This window comes from Oryctolagus cuniculus, chromosome 12, assembly GCF_051225735.1.
Source record: "Oryctolagus cuniculus isolate XC-2025 breed Fujian yellow rabbit chromosome 12, ASM5122573v1, whole genome shotgun sequence".
In the NCBI taxonomy this organism is placed as follows: Eukaryota; Metazoa; Chordata; class Mammalia; order Lagomorpha; family Leporidae; genus Oryctolagus; species Oryctolagus cuniculus.
This window is the reverse complement of record NC_142878.1, coordinates 102361954-102387928: the sequence shown is the minus strand read 5'-3', so window position 1 is coordinate 102387928 and position 25975 is coordinate 102361954. Positions and strand designations below refer to the sequence as shown.

At 43.7% G+C, this 25975-nt stretch overlaps 1 protein-coding gene across 3 annotated transcripts in view; it reads right to left on the bottom strand.

Annotated features, from left to right (window-relative positions):
• ADAMTSL3 (ADAMTS like 3) overlaps positions 1-25975 on the bottom strand; it is a 410995-nt gene that overhangs the window by 264096 nt on the left and 120924 nt on the right. For all 3 annotated transcript variants that reach the window (XR_016217636.1, XM_008275279.5, XM_089309514.1), the window contains exon 4: positions 23283-23410. Coding sequence is in view for 2 of the 3 variants with exons in the window: in XM_008275279.5 (XP_008273501.3) it covers positions 23283-23410 (128 nt within the window). In the remaining variant the exon portion in view is untranslated. The remainder of the gene's footprint in view (positions 1-23282; positions 23411-25975) is intronic.

The following is a 25975-nucleotide window of genomic DNA, read 5'->3' as shown; positions in this document are numbered from 1 at the left end:
AAGAAATTTGCATGGCCGGTATATCTATGAACCTTGGTATTCCGCAAAGAAGCAAGGTTGCACCAAGATACACTGTTACTGTTTACATGATTCCTTTCTTCAACACTGTAGATTTGTTTCATTGACAGCTGATATTTAGACTTGCAGAGAAGTCTGATTTCTGTACTTTCCCACATATACTTTACTTTCTGTCTCGAAGATTGCAGGTTTTTTTTTTTTTTATTTTGCTTTGTTTTGTCCTGCTTTTGTTGTCTTCCTATTTAAAGTAAAAGTTACTGTTGGATTATATCTACTTCTGTGGCTTTGTTTTCATCAACGTTAATGAAAATGGTGAGACCTTTCGAATGGAATGTTTAAGGTTTTTATTTTCAGTGTTGCTGAATATTCTTAAGATTGTGAATTTGATTATTTCTCTTGTTTTGAAATGTCTGTCATTCTGAGGTTAGAGCTTCCTCTTTCTATACCCATTAAATCTCTATCAACCCACTCATGGCTTCCTTTTCTAAATGGTATATGATAAGCAGTTAATTAAGTCTAGAGGAGCTGGAATTCTGCAGTCCTGCAATGTCATGTTCATCTTTTACTGTTGACTTGATAAACCCACCTTCCCAGGATGCAACTGTCTCATCTGGGACTGGGGTACATGCTAAGACCACACCCCATTTACTTATCCAGTTAAGGTACCACCCCTGCCTCAATAAGGAGGTCTCTTTTCTCCAAAGGCCATGCTCGAAGGCACTGCTCTCATTTTCTCTCTCTCTTCCACTTGCAATTCTCTGGCCTCTCACGATGGGTATTTCTCCATGTGGGGTGGCTTACTCTCATACATGAATTATGTTTATAAATAACATAAATATAAATAAATCCTGTTCTCACTTGTGCAATAGATAGATAGATTGATGAATAGATAGACGGACAGACAGACAGATGCCTCCACTTTGAATTCTTATCTCCATGGGGGCAAGGACCTTGAACAGAAGGCCCACATTGTATATGTCTCATTTCTTTGAGCTTTTCTTGTACTTCCAAGAAATCCTCTCTAGCTATTCCTTCACAGGGCAGAATTTATTTTTCTGTAGAGATTTTTCTCTGTATTTTATTGTGTCTGATATGCCTCTTAAATTTATTTTATGTATTTCAGAGGCAGGCAGACAGACAGAGTTCCCATCTGCTGGTTTACTCCTCAGAAGCCCTCAATTACTGGACCAGGAGCTAGAAACTCAATCCAGGTCACTCATGTGGGTAGCAGGGGCTCAAGTACTTGAGCCATCACCAGTGTCTCCCAGGGTTGCACTAGCAGGAGGCTGGAATCAGGAACAGAGCCAAGACTCAAACCCAGGCACTCGGATAAGAGACGCCGGTGTTCCAGCCAATGTCTTAGTGTCTTAACCACTAAGCCATATGCTTGCATCTTAGAAACTTTTGTACTAATTTTTCACTTTTCTTTCTTTTCACTCCTTGTCAAATTCACTCTTTTCCATTTTCATTTCACATTTCATCCTCACCCATAATCCTCTTTTTATCTTGTGTTTCTTGGAAGGTACAATCCCTGATTGGATTGATAGGGCTTTGGGAGAAAGAAGGTTTAGAATGACTGGAACAGCATCCGAACTGCCCCCAAATGAAATGAAACAGCACATGAAAGAGTTACCTGTTACCCCCATGTTTACTGAAGCTCAATTCACAATAGCTAAGATACAGAATCAACCCAGATGTTCATTAGCTGATGACTGGATAAAGAAAATGTGGTATATACATATATACTAGATAATACTTCTCAGACATTAAAAAAGAATGAAATCTTGTCTTTGTCAACAAAATGGATGCAACTGGAAGCCATTATGCTTAGTGAAATAAGCCAGTTCCATAAAGACAAATACATGTTTTCTTTGATATCTAATAGTTATTATAGAACACAAAAATGGATAGAGATGACATGTACATACTGTGATCTGATTGTTGTTTGTAGCCCTTGTTTATACTCTTGTGGAACAGTGGTCTTCCTACTTTTTACTTGTTGAATCTTATGGTTAGTGGTGCATAAGCCTTTGATGATAGAGTGGATTGAAATTATATTTTTGCAAAAATTAAAGAAAAAAAGGAAGGAAGGAAGGGGATTGAGGGAGGGAGGGAAAGAGGGAGGGTGGGAAGTTTGATTATCTTCTTAGAATTGTCTGTATGAAATACATGAAATCGGTTCTCCTTATATTAATTAAAAATTTTTTAAAAAAGAGCTGCTTCCATAAGGATGACCTAAAAGGTAACTAAATTTCCAAACTTAAAAACAGAAATTGTATCCGATTAGTTGCTTTTTTAAAATATAATTCTCTTGGGGCTGACTCTGTGGCGCAGTGGGTTAACGCCCTGGCCTGAAGTGCCGGCATCCCATATGGGCACTGGTTCATGACCCAGCTGCTCCACTTCCTGTCCGGCTCTCTGCTGTGGTCTGGGAAAGCAGTGGAAGATGGCCCAAGTCCTTGGGCCCCTGTATCCGCGTGGGAGACCCGGAAGAAGCTCTTGGCTCCTGGCTCCAGCTCAGCTCCTGCTGTTGTGGTCATTTGGGGAGAGAACCAGCAGAATGGAAGATCTCTCTCTCTCTCTCTCTCTCTCTCCCTCCCTCCCTCCCTCTCTAACTCTAAATAAAAATCTTTAAAAAAAAATAAAATGTCACAATGAGTTGACCAGCCCTTAATATTTTATAACATGTGTATGCCCATTTTTTTAATCTGACATCCAAATCTTGATGAGATAACATCAAATTTTAAACACTCAAGAAGCACTAAACCAGGAGGCTGGCAGGAAAACTACTGTGGTGCAGACATAAGTCTTTCTGTTGGTCAAGGGGAAATGACTCCACTCTCCCGGGAATCAAGAGCTATGCATGGAGGCCAGCACTGTGGCATAGGGTGCCTGCGGTGCCAGCATCCCATACGGTGCTGGTTCGAGTCCCAACTGATCCACTTCTGATCCAACTCCCTGCTACTACACCTGCGAAAGCAGTGGAAGATAGCTCAAGTTTTGGGCTCCCACATCTGCAAAGGCGACCCAGAAGAAACTCCTGGCTCCAGGCTTCTGACTGGCCCAGCTCTGGCCACTTCGGCCATTTGGGGAGTGAATCAGCGGATGGAAGATCTCTCTCTCTCTTTCTCTCTCTCTCTCTGTAATTCTGACTTTCAAATAAATAAATCTTAAAACAAAAATAGCTCTGCATGTGGACAAGGCCATTCATTTACACAGCCAGTCTCATTATCATATGTGGATAAAAGAAGAAAACAACAGGAAAAGTGAAAGGGTGACTTAAATTCTTTGCTTTTTTTGGAAAAGCCCAAAGTATCAAAGCTGCTAATAGATTAGGGTAGTGAAAACCGGTAGCTTTTTGAATCATGCTGACTTACAGCCCTAAAACCTTCTTGATTCCAGTTTCAAGGGGGCACACAATTTAAGATTATTTGAATTGATGGCAACATTAGAATACAAAAACCGTTGAAACTTAAAAGGAATGGCATTTTCTTTCAAAAGTGTCCTATAACTTTCGAAATCATTTTTCAGATGCTTTTTTGGTAATTTTTAACTTTAGTTATTTAAATTAAAATGCTATTTTTGTAAAAAGAAATTTAAGACTAAAAGGAAAAGAAAGAGCATATCCATTGAAGCTATCTAGTGTTGGGTCCAAGGCCTATTGTGTGGACCCTACAGCCATGATCTATATCCCAAAGCCACCTGCTGTATGTAACTGAACCATAAAGTGAATATCCAGGAGTAACTAACTTGTATCTCAGTGTGTAGCCTGTGAATCTAAACCTACAAAGTACATCCCCATTACAATTTTCACTACAACTGGAACAAACTGATTTGGAATAGAGGAGTAAGTGTTTGGTCTAGTGGTTAATTCCACACCTGGAATGCCCACATGCCCGGGTCTGAGCCCTACCTCTGCTCCGGATTCCAGTTTCCAACTATTGCACAACCTGGGAGACAACAGTGATGGCTCAGGTACTTCAGTCTCTGCCCACCCATGTGAGAGACCTGGACTGAGTTCCTGGCCCCTGGCTTCAGCCCGGCTTACCCTTACTGTTGCCAACATTTGGAGAGTAAAACAGTACATGCGAGATCTCTTGGTCTCTCTCTCTCTCTCTCTCTCATTCTCTCTCCCTCCCCTTCCTGTGTGTGTGAGTGTATGTCTGCTAATTTATTTAAAAGATTTATTTATTTATTTCAAAGTCAGAGTTACACAGAGAAAGAAGGAGAGCCAGGAGCCAGGAGCTCCTTCATGGGGGGTAGAAGCCCACACACTCAGGCCAGTAGCAGGGACCTGGATGGGAAGTGGAGCAGCCAGGATACAAAATCTCACCTATACGGGATGCAGGCCTCTCAAGCAGCAGATTCACCCACTACACCACATCGCTGGGCAGCATAGTGAGATCTTTTAAAGCCAACCACCTGGCCACCATTTTTAGCACTGTGTTCACTTTGTCCAACCTTATATACATGAAATCCACTGACTGGTCCTATTGATATAGCATGCTTTGGTTACATTTTAGCATGAAAATGAATGACTACTTTATGAAACAGGCATGAAATGAAATGCAAGTTATTTTAAAGTTAAGGACACTGGAGTCCTAATTCCCCAGGCAGGAACCTGCCAGCTTATTCTGGAAGTAATTCCGTTGGCCCAGAGAAAACTGAGCTGCAGAAATATTACTACAAGTTTTTAGTTTTATTCTAATTAGTATATGCAAGAGCTAATGGTTATCAGGAGGATATGAAAATTCAGGAACATCATTTCACAATTATGTATTTTCTGCCCATTACAACATTCATAACACCCTGAAACTGAATATTTTCGAAGCCATAAATTTATGAATATATAAAAAACATATGTTGATTCCACATGAGGATACATTTAAAACATTAATAAAATTTCCCTGGAGTTCATAGCACTATGATTTATAATATTCATATGATGATATATTGACTCAAATACTAGTGTCATAAAGACTGAGAAGCATGTGTTTTGAAGAATAAAAATATATTAATTTTTAAAATAGTAGTTAACTTAAACCTGCGTTTCCCATGACTGCAATATTAAGTTACTCATTTCTGCAAAAGAGAGAGACATTCCGCCTGGCATACGGTTTGCAGTACAAAAGAACTGGCTGTGTATTTAAATGCAATCAAATGCTGAAATAACTTTATCCACAGTCAAATAAATTAGCAAAATAGCTACATTTTCCCTCTTCCCTAAATCATGAAGTTAAAGAAAACTGACAAAAAGAGAAGACACAGAAATGCTTCAGAAAATATTGGGATGCCTTTATGTTTGGTTTTGTATTAACCTCTCCACATTCCTTTTCCAAGAAAAACTGACCACAAGTGCTCAAATTTATGAAGATTTAATAAGTCTCTAAGGCTGTTCAAGGATAAAGAGACCTGATAAGCCTTCTAGGGGAAGTAGGTTTCCTTCTTAAAAATCTCAAAGAACTTCAAAAATTACAGTGAATATTCTTAAAATGGCAGTGGGTCAGGAATGACGAAGATTTGTGCCTGCCTCAAATGTGGCGAGCAGGAATGAGTGAATTATTAACTTGTTACCTTTCTGTTGAGTCAACTTAATTTCACTTTTATGCAGAAAAATGAGGTTATTGTCTCCGCGTCTTAGGCATGAAATAAGTGGATATGGCACAGCTCTGGCCTCACGCCAGGAACCAAGCTGCAAATGGATTTACTGTCATTTCCTTATCTACTGTAAATACCCGGGAATGTACTATTCTCTCACCTAGTTTTTAAAAATATATATTTGCCTTAGGAGTCTTTCTAGCCTCACTGTTTGAATTAGAGGAACTCATGGAGTGGGAGAATTTGAGATTCCCAGGCCTAAAAGGCACATTTCAGAATACAGGTTAAGACTTGTAAAGACACAAACTAAATATTATGTAAGCTCCCTGCAGAATGAACAAGTTAAGCAAGTACGACTTCAGAAAGGAGAGAAATAACTGAGAAAATGGTAACCTATTTTCACGAATAGAACAAAATTTGGCTCCCAAACTCATGCAGATTTTTGAATCCAAAGTCCAAGTGCATTAACGGCTGATGGATTCAGGGGGAGGCTCTATCCAATTATGGTGTCTGAATTGGGACCTTTAGGAAGTGATTGAATTGGGCTGGATTAGGTTGCTAGGGAGGAGCCCATGATCAAATCATGTTGGCTTTGGCAATTCCAAGATGGCCGAATTGGGAACAGAGCTCAGTGGTAGGCTAGGGATAAGTAGTGTAAAAAAGAAAAAAAAAAAAGTGTAGGAAGTACCTTCTCAGGGGATACGTAGAAAACTGCAGTGCAAATTCACTCTCTCTCTCTTTTTTTTTTTTTTTTTTTTTTTGGACAGGCAGAGTGGACAGTGAGAGAGAGAGACAGAGAGAAAGGTCTTCCTTTTGCTGTTGGTTCACCCTCCAATGGCCGCCACAGCTGGCGCGCTGCGGCCGGCACACCACGCTGATCCGAAGGCAGGAGCCAGGTGCTTCTCCTGGTCTCCCATGGGGTGCAGGGCCCAAGCACTTGGGCCATCCTCCACTGCACTCCCTGGCCACAGCAGAGAGCTGGCCTGGAAGAGGGGCAACCGGGACAGAATCCGGCGCCCCGACCGGGACTAGAACCCGGTGTGGCAGCGCCGCAAGGCGGAGGATTAGCCTAGTGAGCTGCGGCACCGGCCTGCAGTGCAGGTTCTACAGAAGGAATAAGATGTGCAGCCTGAACCCAGACATAACACACAATCCAGTAGCTGAGAGCCCAAGAAAGCACCAGCTTTGGAGACCGAGGTGGGAGCAGACTGTGGTAACCACTGCCACTGCTGATAGAGCCAGAGGAAGAGCGTGGCCTGAGTCCAGCCTGGGGCCCTAAGAAGGAGAGGGTACCCATGAACCCAGTGGGAAAAAAAGGGCACAGTTCTCTCCCCCCGTCGTTCCCCCTTTCCCGGCAACTGGCTGAGAGAGGGTGGACGCCATTTTGGGCAGGAGTGGCAGCCACGTGCTACCCTTGTTTAAGCTCACAGCAACCGGCTGAGACAGGACATCACGCCAACAGTGCTGGTGGCAGCAGCTCCAGTGCAACCGGCAGGGAGAAGGCAACATTTGGCCAGAGGCTCGTGTGTACACGTGAAGTTCAGAGAGTCTAGCAGAGGGAAAATCCACATTCCCCACCACTTTGAGTCTGGCTGGGAGGACTGACAGGGGCTGGGTACCAATGTAGGTCTGTGAGGTGTCCCCCACCTCCCTATATACCACAGGCTTCAGGGCTCAAACTCACAGCTGGATCTGGGAACTCTGCTTCTCCGTGGACCATGCAGGCTGTCAAGGCAGGGTGGGTCCTCTGTACCCCGTGACGGTGGGAGCCTTGTGTGCTGAGACTGTGGGGACTCTGCTGCACAAGGGGGCACAGGGTGTAGCTGGGTCTCTGGGCAATCACTGTGTGGGGGTCCACGTGCTCAGAGCTCCCCGATTGCCTGGGGTGGGTCATTGCAGCGGGATCCATGCTCACAGTGAGGACGGCACAGATCCTCTGTGTGGTTCATACAAGAGCTCAGATGAGTACTGACCCACTGAGAGCTTCCACTGATATCCCACTGATCACCCTGGACAAGAGGAGTGAGGGTGAGACCACACCCACAGAGGTGCCCATACCCACCCCCTTCTGTTAACATGGTAACAAGAGGTCTACCATGCCCAACTTGTGTGTCACCTGGATACTCGTCCCACCCTAGAGAACTGACTAGAGCTCCCTAGCCACACCCAGCACACACCTCTGGGTCTTCATTGAAAGTACAGACATTCCATTGAGTCACAGAGCACAGTCAGAAACTCTACAGGCTAGGAGAGGATGGAGAGACATAGTCCAAGTCTTAAGAGAAAAAAACTGTCAACCCAGAATTCTGTACGCTGCAAAGCTCTCATATATGATTGAAGGTGAAATAAAGACCTTCCATACAAACAGAAATGGAAAGAATTGAAACACTTTGTCACCACTCATCCAGTCTTACGAAAGAGGCTTAAGGATGTGCTGCACACAGAAAAATAAACAGAAGATCACCATTTTGAAAGAATGTGAAGGGAAAAAAATATCCTAGTAAAAGTATAAAGGAAATCCAAAGTAAACCATAGAAATATTTATGGAAAAGTGACAGGGCTAAATTGTTACTTATCAATGGTAACCTTGAATGTAAGTGGCCAAAACTCTCCAATAAAAGACACTATCTGAATGGACTAAAAAATAAGACCCAATTATTTCTATCTACAAGAAACACAACTCACCAACAAAGATACATGCAAACTGAAAGTGAAAGGAAGGAAAAAGATATCCCATGCTAAAGGAAAGCATAAAAGGGCAGGTGTAGCCATCCTAATATAGGACAAAATAGACGTTAACATAAAAATTGTTAAAAGAGATAAAGGACACTATGTAATGCTTAAGGCATAATTCAATGGGAAGATGGGACTATAATAAATACGTATGCACCCAATTACTGGGCGTCTGACAATTCAAAAGAAATGTTAATGGATCTAAAAGGAGACATACACTCCATTACAATAGTAGCAGGGACTTCTACACCCTACTTTCACCAAAGGACACATAAACTAGACAAAAAATCAACAAAGAAACAACAGAGCCAATAGATACTTTGGACAAACTGGACCTAATTGATATCTATAGTACTTTTCATCCCAGAGATGCAGAATACACATTCTTCTCATCAGTGCATGGGATTTTCTCTAGGATAGATCATATGCTAGGCCATAAAGCAAGTCTAAGCAAATTCAAAAAAACTGAAATCATATCATGCATCTTCTATGACCACAATGGATTGAGACTCAAGGATCTCTAGAATATATGCAAACAGATGGAGACGGAACAATGTGCTCCTGAATGAACAAGAAGAAATCAGCAGAGAAATCAAGGAATCTCTGAAAACGAATGAAGACGACAATACATCATAAATCCCATCTCTATCACTAGAACACAGAATCGGATATGCACTTACTGGTGTGGCCTTCAGTTTCCTCATTTTTTAGTTCTGTGAATTTCTTGTAGCTTCAATTTTATATTTTTCAGTCTGTACTGTGTATTTATGTATGTATTTATTTATTTCTGAGAAGCAGAAAGACAGATAGAGAGCTCCCATCCACTGGTTCATTCACCAAATACCAGGAGTAAGGAACTCAACCCAGGTCGTCCACATGGGTGACAGGAAGCCAGCTACCTGCTCACTTACAGTGTAGGTACCAGCAGGAAGCTGGAATCAGGAGCAGGGTTGCATATCAGACCCAGGTACTCTGATATGGACTATGGGCATCCAAAGTGGTGTCTTACCACGAGGCCAAATGTATGCCACCAATGTTACTTTTCAAAGGATGTGTCCCTTATTTTACCCTGAATTTCTAGTTTTTTAAAAAATGAAATAACATCTTTTATCAGTACAAATCACATGCATTTTAAAGACATGATGAAGAGACCCCTATGTTGCCTTTGCCCAGTTTCCTCCAATGATAACAAACATCATGCAAAACTGGAGTGCACAGCACAGCCAGGATATTGGCATCAACACAGTTAAAGCACAGAACATTTCTATCATCACATGTTGCCTTGCATAGCTGTATCTCCTTCCCTCCCATCTCATCTGCTTCCTTGTCACCTGACAATCACTAATCTGCTCTCCATTTCTGTAATTGTTATCCTACAAAGAATATTCTATAAATAGAACCATGTGGTATATAACCTTTGGACATGGGCAGTTTTAACCTCATATGTTTCTAGAGCTTCTTTAAGGTTGTTGCATTAAAACAATGGTTCATTTCTTTTTATTGTTTCATAATGTTCCGTGGTGTGGATGTGCCACAAACTGTTCAACTCTTCACCCAATAAATGGCATCCAGGTTGTTTCCATGTAGGGGCTCTTAAGACTGTAAGTACTATAAACACTCATATACAGGTTTTCATGTGAACCCAGGTCTTCATTTCTCTGGGACAAATGCTAGGAGCTGTATGGTAGTTGCACGCATATTATTTAAAGAAACTGCCTGCTTTCCAGTGTAGCTTACCGACGCTCATCACCACCACCAATGTGCGAGTGACACAGTTTCTCTGAAGCTCGACAGCATTTCATGTGGTCACCTTGGCTTTACCCTCCTGACAGGCATGGGATGCATCTCACTACTATTTCATCATGACTTCCTTAGCTATGGGGAACGTCTTTCCATGCATTTATTTGTCTACTGTACAACCTTTTGGTAACATATCTGTCTGTGTCTTTTGTTCACTTTCTAATTAGGTATTCATTTTTGACTTGATTTTAAAGAGTTCTTAACATAGATACTATTCTTTTGCTAGATACATGGATTTCAAATATTTCCTCCCATTGATCTAATGTTTATACTTCCACCAATACACCACTCTGATGACTGCAGCTATATAATCAGTCTAAATGTCAAATAAACTGATTATTCTAACTCTATTCTTTTTTTAAGATTTATTTTAATTTATTTGAAAGTCAGAGTTACACAGAGAGAGAGAAGCAGGGGCAGAGAGAGCGAGAGGGAGAGAGAGCAAGAAAGAGAGAGGTCTTCCATCTGCTGGCTCACTCTCCAAATGGCTGCAACAGCTGGAGCTGGGCTGATGCGAAGCCAAGAGCCAGGAGCTTCTTCTGGGTCTCCCACATGAGTGCAGGGGCCCAAGGATTTGGGTCATCTTCTTCTGCTTTCCCAGGCCATAGCAGAGAGCTGGATTGGAAGTGGAGCAACTGGTACTTGAACTGGGGCCCATATGGGATGCCGACACTGCAGGTGGTGGCTTTACACCACAGTGCCGGCCCAATAACTCAATTCTTTTTTAAACTCTTTTAGAATCTACGCTTTTCTATATAAAATTTGGAATAATTAATTTATATCCACAAAAAATATTTGCTTTTTGTGATTTTAAAAGAAATTGGATCAAGCTTATAAATAAGAACACTCCAAAATAAAACACCGAAAGACCTCAAAAGGAAATAGGAGGGACCAGCATATCTCTGGCTAATTAAACTCACAGCTCCTTTCTGTAAATTGCCCAAGCAAGCATCTTAAACTGGAAATGCCTCTAGCATAACTTAGAGCAACAACACAAATGAACACACAAGCCAGGCAACAGCAGTTTGGACAGGACTGAGACTATGCAAGGAGAAGAAAATGTCTGCCCCAAACATTTATTCACACTGTCAGACACAAAACCAAAGACACCGTATCTGAGATTCAGGGGATAGAATGCTACTTTTAAAGTTGCAATGAACAAAAAGTATGTCAGAAAAAAATAGAGAAGAGAAATAAAACATTTAGCAGGACATCTGGAAAATAATTTTAGGTTAATCTCCCTAGAAACTAGGGCAAATACAGAAAAAGAGAAAATCTACTATATGAATAGTAGGAGTTTCAACAAACAAAAATAAAGGAAAATAAGAAAAAGAAATCTTCAAGTTCAAGATTGAAGGGAAGGGGCCAGCGCTGTGGCATAGAGGGCTAAGCCTTCGCCTACAGCACTGACATCCCATATGGGCGCTGGTTCTAGTCCCGGCTGCTCCTCTTCCGATCCAGCTCTCTGCTATGGCCTGGGAAAGCAGTGGAAGATGGCCCAAGTGCTTGGGCCCCTGCACTCGCATGGGAGACCCGGAAGAAGCTCCTGGCTCCTGGCTTCAGATCAGTGCAGCTCCGCCAGTTGTGGCCATCTGGGAAGCGCACCAGCAGATGGAAGATCTCTCTCTCTCTCTCTCTCTCTCTCTCTCTCTAACTCTACCTTTCAAATAAACAAATAAATAATTTTTAGGCTGGCGCCGCGGCTCAATAGGCTAATCCTCTGCCTTGCGGTGTTGGCACACCGGGTTCTAGTCCCGGTCGGGGCACCAGATTCTGTCCCGGTTGCTCCTCTTCCAGGCCAGCTCTCTGCTGTGGCCAGGGAGTGCAGTGGAGGATGGCCCAAGTCCTTGGGCCCTGCACCCCATGGGAGACCAGGAGAAGCACCTGGCTCCTGCCATCAGATCAGTGCAGTGCACCGGCTGCAGCGGCCATTGGAGGGTGAACCAACAGCAAAAGGAAGACCTTTCTCTCTGTATCTCTCTCTCTCACTGTCCACTCTGCCTGTCCAAAAAAAAAAGTGTTTACCATGTAATAAAATGAGACTGATAGCTAGATGCAGCTTTGTAAACACTTAATCTTGAAGGAAACTCTTAACTTTAAAGAATCCTCCTGGTGGAGCTGGTGCTGTGGTGTAGCAGATAAAGCTGCAACCTGCAGTGCCGGCATCCCATATGGATGCCAGTTCGAGTCCCAGCTGCTCCTCTTCTGATCCAGCTCTCTGCTATGGCCTGGGAAAGCAGTGGAAGATGCCCAAGTCTTGGGTCACTGCACCCACGTGGGAGACCAGGAAGAAGCTCCTGGCTCCTGGCTTCAGATCTGCCCAACTAGGCCACTGCAGTCATTTGGGGAGTGAACCAGCAGATAGAAGACTTCTCTCTCTCTCTCTCTGCCTCTACCTCTCCATAACTCTACCTTTTAAATAAGTAAAATAAACCTTAAAAAAGAGAGAAAAGAATGCTTTTGGCACCTGAGTAATAGGTCAACTACAAAAGAACAAAAGCATAAGCTAGTCTGACAGCTCTATGATTAACACTGTACACCCGACTTTATAAAGAACCATCTCAACAGAGAATGACTGTGTGTCAAGAATGTTATACCCAAATAAGACATTCACTGTTTACATGTGAAAGCAAGAGAAAGAGACGTAAGAACTCATAAACTGTAAGATCCACACATTTATCCTGAAATTAAAAAGGTTACAACCTTTGGTGCTCCAAGTGGGCCATGGGTACACAGCATTGACACCACCTGGGAATCTGTCAGAAATGAAGGCTCCCGGGCCTCGCTCAGTTCTACTGCATCAAAATCCACATTGTAATGAGATCCCCAGCTGATTCGCAAGCACATTAACATTCCAGGGCGCAGCCCAAAACATGTTTCTGCCAACGAAATAATGACTCAAAATGTAGAACACAAAAGACTGACAATAAACCTTGAAATAATGCACACAAATAAACTTCAACAATGGTTTGAAGTATGATTGTGAAATAAAAGATAGAAAAGAGAAAAAAAAAAAGCTGGGCCAAAAAACTGGGAATAGAATCCCAAATTCTAATAACAAATCCCAAGAGAGGAGAATGAAGAAGAAAGGCATAAAATATTCATCATCTTACATAAGGAGAAATCAAAAGAAACTACTAATGGAACTTGTAGTTATAAAATAATTATTAAAATATAGTTTTAAAACCTTATAATTTAAAAATAAGATATAAGTAATTCCAAATTATTAGAGGTGAAATTTAAAGAGAAATATCAAAGAAAAGAAAGATTTTAAAAAAAAAGATTTTAAAAAATTGTAACTTGACGGCCACAGCATGCCGGCCGCAGCGGCCACTGCGGGGTGAACCAACGGAAAAGGAAGACCTTTCTCTCTGTCTCTCTCTCTCACTGTCCACTCTGCCTGTCAAAAAAAAAAAAATACTGTAACTTGAGCACATCCATTGAACTCCTTCCTCCTTACACATCCTAGTGCAAGGACCGACCAAGTTTATTAACAAATGAACACCTCTCTATAACACCTGGAAACTCATAGAAACTGCACACAAGCTAGAACTTCAAGTCACTTTTGCTCTGTATAGAGTAAGCAAGGCTGAACTAATGGAGAGCACAGAAACCTACTATGCACTGAGCACAAAGATTTCTAACTCTGGGGTAAGAGAAAGACATACAAGACAGAACCCACCCACATCCACTCAACTAAGAGCGACAGATGCCGCAGCCAGTTGTTGGCTATCAGCAGCTGTAGACACACATGAGATCCCCTCCAGACCAGGACTGGAGGCGGTTCCTTGTAACATGCATAGTGCCTGTATGGGTGAGGTGTTCAGAAAATTTAAGAAAAATGGAGTTGCTGCAGAGGCTATCTCCAAATAAAAGAAATCCACAAAAAATCAGTCCTTAACACAAAGACAATGTCCCTTCCTATGAACGTTGTCAACTGAGCCTCTAGGTCACTCTCTACGATGATGCAAAGCTGCAACAGACCTAAAGCAGTGATTCCTACTTAGACAGAACGGACGTTTCTCGCATGGAGAGCCAAACTGAATTAGGAAAGGATTAGGAACTGGTCCAGCTCTGACTCTAATCCAGGTCCCTGACATGTGGAGCATAGGGACTTGGAGGTAAACACATGCACACATACATGTATGTGTATGTATAAATGTTCACTTATCCACACGTTAGGGTACTTCAAAAAGTTCTTGGAAAATGGAATTAAATATAAGTTTATCTTTTGTGCAGAATTTTGAAATTCATGCATATTCAGGGCCTTCAAAAAAAAGTTTGTGGAAAGGGGCTAGCATTGTGGCATAGCAGGTGAAGCCACCACCTCTGACGTCAGCATCCTGTAAGGGTCCAGTTCACGTCCCGGCCTTCTCCACTTCTGATTGAGCTCCCTTTTAGTGGCCTGGGAAGGACAGTGGAAGATGGCCCAAGTGCTTGGGCCCTTGCACCCACGTGGGAGACCTGGATGAAGCTTCTAGCTACTGGCATCCACCAGGCCCAGCCCTGGCCATTGCAGCCATCTGGGGAGTAGACCAAGGAATAGGAGGTTTCTCTCTCTCTCTCTCTCTCTCTCCCCCCTAACTCTGACTTTCAAATAAATAAGTAAATCTTTTAAGAACAAAGTTTGTGGAAAATGTATACTGGGGAAAAGCTATGTTTTTGATCTAAAAAACTCTGCATTTATCCTTTAATTCTATCTTTCCATGAACTTTCTGAAATATCCCCATTTATAGATAGCTTTAAAATTTACTCTTCTAACACTTTAAGTGGAAGCATACATCATTGGGTTGTTTGCTTTTACCAAATAAGAATGAATTTAGATACAGCCTCCAAGTTTTGCTAAGCTGCATTTTTATAATTCTCCTTTATTCCTGGTAATGATTCTTTCCTTAAATTCTACTTTGTGTGATGTTAGCACTGCTATACCAATTTTCTTTTAAATAATGTTCACAGGTTCTAGCTTTATTTTTTTTAATACTGATTTATTTATTTGAAAGTTAGAGTTACATAGAGAGAGGAGAGGCAGAGAGAGAGAGGTCTTCCATCTGCCGGTTCACTCCCAGATGGCCGCAACGGGGCTGGAACTGCGCCGACCCGAAGCCAGGAGCCAGGAGCTTCTTCTGGGTCTCCCACGTGGGTTCAGGGGCCCAAAGACTTGAGCCAACTTCCACTGCTTTCCCAGGCTACAGCAGAGAGCGGGATTGGAAGTGGAGCGGCTGGGTTTCAAACTGACGCCCATATGGGATGCCAGCGCTGCAGGCCAGGGTGTTAACTCGCTGAGTCACAGCGCCAGCCCCAACAGCTTTTTCTACCATTCCTTTATTTTCAGTCTTTCAGTGTCCTTCCATTTAAGGCTTGTCTCTAGTAAATACATTTAACTTCTTTACAGCCTACCAATCTCTGTCTTTTAACTGGAACACTTAGTCCATTTACAAATAATGTAAAAACTGATACATCAGGGTAATTCAAAAAGTTTATGAAAAATGCAATTGAAAGATGAGTTTATTTTGGTACAAAATATTTTGAGATCCATGCATAGTTTTTTCATAATGTGCACCATCAGTGAATTTCTGAAGACATGTCATATACAGGGGTTCAGATGTGTCATCTCACCATTTCTCTTCTACTTGTTACAGTTGCTGTATGTTCCATTTTTCTTCTTTATTGAGCTCATTTGAATCAATCAAATATTTTATTGGTATTTTATAGCCCCCTTTATAATAGCTTGTTGGTTACACATGTTTTACTATGTTTTTGGATAATTACTCTAGAAATTAAATGTGCATCCCTGAGTTTGAAAATTTTAATGTAATTTAGTTCCTTTTACCATTTCCTGGGCAATTCAAGGATGTTTGAACATTTTAACTCCATTCTCATATTTTATATTACTGTTTCCCCACTTTTAAAAAACTCTAGACAGAGGTAGACAGTTTGGTACAGTGTTTAAGATGCTGTTTGGCGGGGACAGTGCTGTGGCACAGTAGGTTAGTCCTCTACCGGCAACCCATATGGTCACTGGTTCTAATCCCTGCTGCTTCTCTTCTGATTCATCTCTCTGCTGTGGGCTAGGAAAGCAGCAGAAGATGGCCCAAGTCCTTGGGCCCCTGCACCCACGTGGGAGACCTAGAAGAAGCTCCTGGCTCCTGGTTCTGGATTGGCCCAGCTCCAGCCATTGCAGCCATTTGGGGAGTGAACCTGTGGGTGGAAGACATTTCTCTCTGTCTCTCTCTCTCTCACTGTCTGCAATTCTACCTCTCAAATAAATAAATAAAATCTTTTAAAAAAAGATGCAGTTTTGGACACCTGCATCCCATATCAAAGGGCATGGGTTCTGCTGCTTGCCAGTTTCTTGCTAACGCACACCCTGGGAGACAGCACATGATGGCTCAAGCAATTGGCTACCCACTACACATATGGGAGACCCAGATTGAGTTCCAAGCTCCTGGTTTCAGCCTGACCCAATCTGTATAGTGGGGTTTGGGGGAATAAATCAGTGGATGGAAGATCTCTGGTCTCTCTCTGTCTCCCTCTACCTTTAAAATAAATTGACAATAAATACACCAAAAATGTTAAACTCTGCAAATACTTAAGCTTCACAAAACATGACGAGGACTGTTTCACAGCTCATGCGCACTCGTATTTGCAGTCTGCATTGCACTTCTCTTCATGCTGCGTGTTCACCGTCCAGGTGGGGTCTTTTCCTTTTTCCTGCAAGACTCCCTTTAGTACTTCTGTTAGCACAGCCAGCCAGTGAAGAACTCGACTGAGTTTTGTTTCTCCAGAAATATCTTCATTTCACTGAAGGATGTTTTGGCTAGGTAGCGAATTCTAGCGCAGTGGTTCTTTTCTTTCAAGATGTAAACTTGTCATCACATCACCGAAGTTGGCAGCCAGCCTTATTTTTTCAGTCTTATTTTTTGCACCTTTGAAAGTAACTTTTCTCTTTGACTTCTTTTAAGATTTTACTATGATGTGCTTATTCCTATTTTTTCTGCTTGAAGCTTGAAGAATTTCTTGAATTTGCGGTTTGGTAGGCTGATTCATGTTGGGAGATTCTAAGTTACTATTTCTTTTTTTGAAAATAGATTTAGCTCTTTATTTGAAAGTCAGAGTTACACACAGAAAGAGAGGCAGAGAGAGAAAGAAGGAGAGAGAGAGAGAGGTCTTCCATCCACATGGTCACTCCCCAATTGGTCGTATCAGCCAGATCTGTGCCGATCCAAAGCCAAGAGCCAGGAGCTTCTTCTGGGTCTGCCACACAGGTGCAGGGGCCCAAGCACTTGGACTATCTTCTACTGCTTTCTCAGGCCATAACAGAGAGTTGGATAAGAAGCGGAGCAGCCGGGATTCAAACCGGCACCCATATGGGTGCTGGCACTGCAGGCGGTGGCTTTACCTGCTGCACCACAGCACTGGCCCCTAAATTACTATTTCGTCAAAAAGTGTTCCTTCCCTATTCTCCATTCATGAATTCTTTTCAGGTTTCTAATTACATATGTGTTAGGTCTTTTCACTTCGCTCCATAGAGCTCATTCTATTTTCTGTGTTCTTTCTCTATGTGATTGAGCCTGGTTATTTCCTACAAACCTATACACCTTTTTGCTGTTTATAATCTGCTCATCTACTTAGCTCATTACTTTATTTATGCTATGATTCTGTTATAAAATTGCCATTTGATTCTATTTTATGTATTTTAACAGTGTCAACATAAATGTCAAATTTTAAAATTTATTTATTTAAAAGACAAAAGAGAGAGACAGAGACAGAGACATCTTCCATCCACTGGTTCACTCTCCAAATGCCTGGAACAGCCAGCACTTGGCCAGAACAAAGACAGAATTCTGGAACTCACTCCAGATTTTTTCACATGGGTGGCCGGGACTCAAATCCTTGAGCAGCCGGCGCCGCGGCTCACTAAGCTAATCCTCTGCCTTGCGGTGCCGGCACACCAGGTTCTAGTCCCGGTCGGGGCGCCGGATTCTGTCCCGGTTGCCCCTCTTCCAGGCCAGCTCTCTGCTGTGGCCCAGGGAGTGGATGGCCCAAGTGCTTGGGCCCTGCACCCCATGGGAGACCAGGAGAAGCACCTGGCTCCTGCCATTGGATCAGCGCGGTGCGCTGGCCGCAGCGCGCCGGCTGCGGCGGCCATTGGAGGGTGAACCAACGGCAAAGGAAGACCTTTCTCTCTGTCTCTCTCTCACTGTCCACTCTGCCTGTCAAAAAATAAAAAAATAAATAAATAAAGTAAAAAAAATAGTCTGTTCTAAAACATTAATAGTGTTTGAAAATCAAAAGTCATAGAATCCAACCCTGTAGCCTGGCTCACAAATCTGTCTTCCTCTTCAGCACTGACCCATTCTGCTTTCTCTCTTTAATGCCACTGTCCAGGCAAAAAGCTTCTTTTCTTCTCCTCCTCCTGGCCTTTATACACTAGTTTTTTGTCCTAATCATAATTATGCCTGTAGCATAGAGAGCTTCATCCATCCTCTTGACGTAGCTTTTAATTGTTCATCATTTGATTGTTTCGCTGTTGGCTGCTGTCTCCTCGGGTTGTAAGAACCATGTGGATCTATGTTACCTGAATTTTAAACTCCTTATCCAGGTCAAGGCTAAAAGAAGGTTCTGGAACTGGAGACTCCTGAAGACTTCACTGGGCAAGCTATGCTGTGGGCCCACCTCTCCCTCTGTGCCAGCAAGCAGGAGAGGAGATGGGGACCTCAGTTTGATAACTACAAATTAAAAAGAAACTTTAGGGACACGGCTTGAAGAGGTCAATATTTGTCCCGTACAACTGGTGGGCCAGGGGGCACAAAATCAGTGTCTTAATTCACATGCAAGAACCGTAAGGGCTGACGGCCCAGAGGCGGCAGCCCACGTAAGCAGAACAGGTGTTGCCGCGCTGGTTCCCTGAGCTTCAGCAGTTTGCTTAGCACAGTTCACATGAAGGCTTCCTGGAAACCAGATGTGGGCCACATGGAGGAGGAGCTCCGTGTTGGGGTTGTCTAAGGAACTCGCCAGGGCAGCCAGAGGTGACTGCATGTCAACAGGGTGGAGCTGGTGCACACAGAGCTGTCCAAGAGTTGGGGGAAGAACAGTATTTCCATGCAAAGCGTTGCAAGGAGGGCTGTGGCCCTCCTACTGCCGCAAATCTGAGGGCCTGGCGGCAAGAGACCCCAAGGGACTTGAGAGGGCTAGGGCAGTGTCTCAGAGAAAGCCACCCAGCCAGGTTTCCACATCTGCTAAGCCAAAGAGCGCCAGCATCTACGCGCAACGATGAAGTCAAGTCAGAGCTCCGCTGCCTTCCCTTCCCTCTTCTCTTGCTGGAATCTCCCTTTCTGGAAAGGAGTGGAAAACAAGCACCCTGTCTGACCAGCAGCATCCGCGAGCGCAGGGGGGCCCAGTTAGGAAAGAGAAGACGGCGCACAGAAGAGAAAGCTGCTGCTCGCGATGTCCCCATCCCACATGGCAGCACCACGCTGAGTCCTGGCTGCTCCACTGCCATGTCTTCTCTCTGCTAATGCACCAGAGAAGGGAGCAGAGCCCGGCCACCCACATGCAAGACCAGCATGGAGGACCGGGCTCCTGGCTTCCGCCTCACCCAGGCCCGATTCTTACGGCTATGTGGGGAGTGGACCAGTGGATGGAAAATCAATCTCTCTCTCTCTCTCTCTCTCTCTCTCTCTCTCATGCTCTGCCTTTAAAATAAATAAACAAATCTTTAAAAAAAAAAAAGAGAGAAGATGAAAGTTCACATGCATTCTGAGATACATCACTTGTCAAAATTACATTCCAAGCAAAATAAAAATAATTCAAGACTAAGTCAAATAATAAATAAATTGTAAACATTTTAGTTGTATGACAATAGGATGAAAGTGAACCTTTATGGTTCTTTTATTAAAAGATTTATTTTATTTATTTGTTTGAAAGAGTTATGGAGAGAGGCAGAGGCAGAGAAAGAGTGGTCTTCCATTCCACTGGCCCACTCCCCAGATGACCGCAATGGCCAGAGCAGAGCCAGGACCTTCTTCCATGTCTCCCACGCGGGTACAGGGTCCTAAGGCCCTGGGCCATCTTCCACTGCTTTCCCAGGCCACAGCAGAGAGCCAGATCGGAAGAGGAGCAGCCGGGACCTGAACCAGCACCCACATGGAATGCCGGCACTGCAGGATGGGGCTTTAACCCACCGTGGCACAGCGCCAGCCCCCCTTTATGGTTCTTAATACATTCCTCTAGACTCCTTTTCACAAACCAAGTACAAACTATTAGAAAAAAGAAAAAAGACAAATGCCAATAAACCCCACACTTTTCCCCTTCTGACTTCACCATTAAGTCCAAGTTACGCAGAATCCTCAGACTCAAGGTTTGGGGGCAGGTGCCAAAGTCCTGAGGTCCCCACTACAGCTTCCGGGCCAACCCCTTCTCCCAGCAGTGACCAGCACTGGGACAGGATCTACCCGGTACAGAGGATGCCTGCCCCCCACAACCTGCCCAGGGCTGTGGCCCTCCTCCTGCCAGGCTCAGCTGGCAATAATATATATCCCGATATATATTAGCCCCATATATCCCAATAATGCTAAGTGGTACACAGCCTGACAGGCAAGAACTCGAGGAAGCAGACACACCACTTTGTCTTCACTGAGCTAATCCCTGCTCTCAATGCTATAAACCATTCGCTTCCATTTCAGTGCTGTGAGTCAGAACCCGCGCAGGGACCAGGAGACCACAGTTCCCGGAGTGGGCCAGGAGATCTCCCCCTCCAAGGCCACGTGTACGATCTCTCATCTGCCCTGCTGCACGTAGTCTCAGGAAACTGCAGGACACATTAGTCATTGTTTCATCCTGTTTTATGGTGTATTTAACTGTGACCACAGTGAATTCCGAATCCGAGCCAAAATAGGTCCTCCCTGCATTTCTGCGCCATACCTTGAAGCTCATCAGTAAAAGCCAATTCATTCTTTCACCCAACAACAGCCACACTCTGAGGGCGGCTGCCAAGAGGATGGAGGCTTCTTCTGCCCAGGGCCAGGGGGCTCGGTCTTACCTCGGAGCTGAAATAGAATTTTAGGGGGCAGGGGTGGAATCATTTGACCTAGTGGCCAAGGTGTCGGTATTCCACTTCAGAGTACTTGGGTTCAACATCAAGTTCTGCTCCCAATCCTATCTCCCTGCTATTGAAGATCCTGGGAGACAACAGGTGCTGGCTCAGGTAGTTGGACTGATTCTAGGCTCCTGGCTCTGGTCTGATCCAGTCCTGGCTATTGAGGACATTTAGGGAATGAGCCAGGTGATGGGAGCTCTCTCTCTCTCTCTCTCTCTCTCTCTCCCTCTGACCCTCAAATAATATTTAAAAAATTCCTGGTGGGATTTTAAGTTGCCACATGAAGAATGACCTCACATTTTCTCAAAAGAATTGGTAAGTGCTGGCTTACTACAAATTCATTTTTTTTAAAGTAAGCTAACCTTGCATTTTAGCAAATGCTATTTCATGTAAGCATATCTAAGACATGAAAACAGAACTTGCTTTAACTTATTTTTAAAAGATTTATTTATGTACTTATTTATTTATTCAAAAGACAAAATGACAGAGAGAGAGAGAGAGAAAGAGAAAGAGAAAGAAAGACAGAGAGAGAGAGAGAGAAAACTTTCCATCTATAGGTTCACTCCCTAAATGACCACAACAGCCAGGTCTGGGCCATGCCAAAGCCTCCAGAGCCAGCCACTTCATATGAGTTTCCCACATAGGTAACAGGGGCCCAAGCACTTGGGCCATCTTCTGCTGCCTTCCAGGTGCATTAGCAGGGAGTGGGATCAGAAGCAGAGCAGCCAGGACTCCAGCCATCGGTGTGATTATGGGATAGGATACTGGCATCGAAAGTGACGGCTTAATGCTCTATGACATGACTCCTGCTCCCTATATTACCTTGTTAGCCAATGGATTGTCCTGAGTAAGTGAACCAGGAATAAAACTGCAGCCACTGAAAGGCAGAATCCATCAGACTTAACTCTTGCTTTAAGACCTGACAACTCCAACCAGTGACTTAATATGCCAGGCTTTCTCTCCTCAAAGCCAAAGTCCTTGATGCCTCTTCCATGAGCTGGGAGCCTCATGTGGGTGAGATTTGGTCACACCCATGAAATTGAAACAACAGCTATTTAAACAGGTTAATTTGAGGTTGGTTAATAGTCAGACAAAACAGGTGTTAAATCACCATCATAGAGCAAGGAGACTTCAAAAAGTTCATGGAAAGTGGAATTAAAAAGTATGTTCATTTTGGTGCATTTTTAAATTTTTAAAAGATTGGGCGGGCGCCACGGCTCACTAGGCTAATCCTCTGCCTTGCGGCGCCTGCACACCGGGTTCTAGTCCCGGTCAGGGCGCCGGATTCTGTCCCAGTTGCCCCTCTTCCAGGCCAGCTCTCTGCTATGGCCAGGGAGTGCAGTGGAGGATGGCCCAAGTGCTTGGGCCCTGCACCCCATGGGAGACCAGGAGAAGCACCTGGCTCCTGCCATCGGATCAGTGCAGTGCGCCAGCCGCAGCACGCCGGCCGCGCCGGCCATTGGAGGGTGAACCACCGGCAAAGGAATACCTTTCTCTCTGTCGCTTTCTCTCACTGTCCACTCTGCCTGTCAAAAAAAATTTTTTTTAAAGATTTATTGTATTTATTTGGAAGGCAGGATTACAGAGAGAGAGAGAGAGGGAGAGATAGAAAAAGAGATCTTCCATCTGCTGGTTCCCTCCTCAAATGGCCATAAAGGCTGTGCTGATCCAAAGCCAGGATCCAGGAGCTGCTTCCCAGTCCCCCACGTGGGTGCAGGGGCCCAAACACTTGGACCATCTTCTGCTGCTTTCCCAGGCCATAGCAGAGAGCTGGCAGTGGGGCAGCCAGGACTCAAAACTGTGCGCATATGGGACACCAGCACTCCAGGCGGCAGCTTAACCCACTATGCCACAAGGCCAGTCCTGGTGCAATTTTTTTATTCATCCCTACTTTTTTCATTGTATACATTTTCCATTAGCTCTTTGAAGACCTTCCTTGTATTTCCCCAAGTAGAGTCATCCCCCTTCCTCTGCGCCTCCCCCACCAGAGGCACTGACCCTTCACACACACCGGAGCCCTCATGCCACCACTGACCTCCCTGTCAGACACCTGCGCAGAGAATAGGAGGCCCCTCCTCCGCAGGTCCGGGAGCAGTCACTCCAGTCGCCCCAAGCGTCCCAGTTGCCATCTTTGTCTTCATCGGAGCGAGTGTTTCTTGAGGTCTAAATGTGAGAAAAAAAAAATTATGGACAAGTGTGGTGGGCATATCCCACTGCTTCCCAGTTATGCCCAAATCTTCTAGCTCTAAACAGAAAGCAAAGACTCAGTTAGGCAACATGAGAAAGTGCTAGAGACCTGGCGTAAACATCCCGCTGCTAGCTGACAACACGAGCAGTCCGTACTTCAAAGGCTGGCATTGCGACACAGTGTGTGAAGCCATTGCTTGAAACCTGGGCATCTGTACCTGTGCCAGCCCACCAGTCCCGCTTCCTGCTAATGTGCCTGGAAGGTAGCAGAAAATGGCCCAAGAGTTTGGGTCCCATGTGGGAGACCCAAATAGAGTTCCTGGTTCCTGCCTTTGTCCTGGCTCAGACCCGAAAGTTGTGGTCATTTGGGAAATGAACCAGCGGATGGAAGATCCCTTTCTCTCTCTCTCTCTCTGTTTGTCACTCTGCCTTTCAAATAAATCTTTTCAAAAATTTTTGTTGAGAGTATATCTCATGTTATATGTTTCTTTTTCCTACAAGTTTAGAACAAACTGCAAATGAATGTTAAATTGCTTCAGTAACAAGGGAAGACCATTCTCACCTTACTATTCAGTATATTTCTGGAAGTTTTAGCCAGAGCCATTAGGCAAGAAAAAGAAATCAAAGGGATACAAATTGGAAAAGAGGAAGTCAAATTATCCCCATTTGCAGATGACGTGATCCTATACATACAGGAACCAAAACAGTCTCAACAAAGAGACTCACGGTTTGGAAAAATCGCAGAATATAAAATCAACACACAAAAATAAATAGCCTTTGTATATATAAACAAGGCCATGGCTAAGAAAGAACTTGTAAGATCGGTCCCATTCACTATAGCTACAAAAAAGTTAAATACCTTGGAATAAATTAAACCAAGAAGATGAAAGATCTCCACAATGAAAAAAAATCTGTGTTCACAGACTGGAAGAATTAATATCATCAAAATGTCCATACTACCCAAAGCTATGTGATCCCAATCAGAATACCAAGAACATTCTTCTCAAATCTAGAAAAAAAATCCTAAAATTCATATGCAAACACAAGAGACCCCCAAATAGCTAAAGCAATCTTAAATAACAAAAACAAAGCTGGAGGCAGCACAATACTGGATCTCAAGACATACACACCAGGACAATTATAATCAAAACAGCATGGTGGCCGGCGCCGCGGCTCACTAGGCTAATCCTCCGCCTAGCGGCGCCGGCACACCAGGTTCTAGTCCCGGTCGGGGCGCCGGATTCTGTCCCGGTTGCCCCTCTTCCAGGCCAGCCCTCTGCTGTGGCCCGGGAGTGCAGTGGAGGATGGCCCAGGTGCTTGGGCCCTGCACCCCATGGGAGACCAGGAAAAGCACCTGGCTCCTGGCTCCTGCCATCGGATCAGTGCGGTGCACTGGCCGCAGCACGCCGGCCGCGCCGGCCATTGGAGGGTGAACCAACGGCAAAGGAAGACCTTTCTCTCTGTCTCTCTCTCTCACTGTCCACTCTGCCTGTCAAAAAATAAATAAATAAATAAATAAATAAAAAAGAAAAAAAAACAGCATGGTATTGGCTCAGAAATAGACATGTGAACCAATGGAACAGAATAGAAGCCCCAGAAATTAATCCATGCATTAAACAACCAAATAGTCTTTGACAAGCAAGTTGAATCACTCCCCAGAGAAAGGACCATCTCTTCAACAATGGTGTTGGGAAAACTGGATCTCTGTATGCAGAATTATGAAACAAGACCCCTACCTTAAACTCTATATAAAAATCAACTCAGTGGATCAAGGATCTAAATCCATGAGCTGATACCATTAAATTACTAGAGAAAAACATAGGGGAAACACTATAAGACATTTGCATAGGCAAAAACTTCTTGGCTAAAAACCACAAGCAATACAAGAAAAGTGGGCAAATTGGGATTACATCAATCTAAGAAGCGTTTACACAACAATGGAAACATTCAGCAAAGTGAAGAGGCAACCAACCGAATGGGAGAAAATATTTGCAGACTGTGCATCTGATAAAGGATTAATTTCTAGAATATATAAGGAGCTCAGAAAACTCAACAATAACAAACAATCCAGTTAAGAAACAGGCTATGGATATGAATAGACGTTTTCAAAGGATCACATACAAATGTCCAAAAGACACCAGAACAAATGCCCAGGAAAACTAGCCATCAGGGAAATGCAAATGAAAACAGCAGTGAGGTTTCCCCTCACCCCAATCAGAATGGCTATCATCAAAAAATCAAAAACCAACCAAATGCTGACAAGGATATGGAGAAAAAGGTGTCCTAATATGCTGTTGGTAGAGATGTAAACTGGTATAATCATTATGGAAGGCAGTTTGGCGATCCCTCAGAAAGCTGAAAGTACATCTACTGTATGATCCAGCCATCCCACTCCTAGGAATTTACTCAAAGGAAATTAAATCAGAATATGGAGAAGTTATCTGTACCTCCATGCTTCTAGCAGCTCAAGTCACCATAGCTAAGCTGTGAAACCAATCCAGATATCCATCAGCTAATGACTTGGATAAAGAAAATACAGTA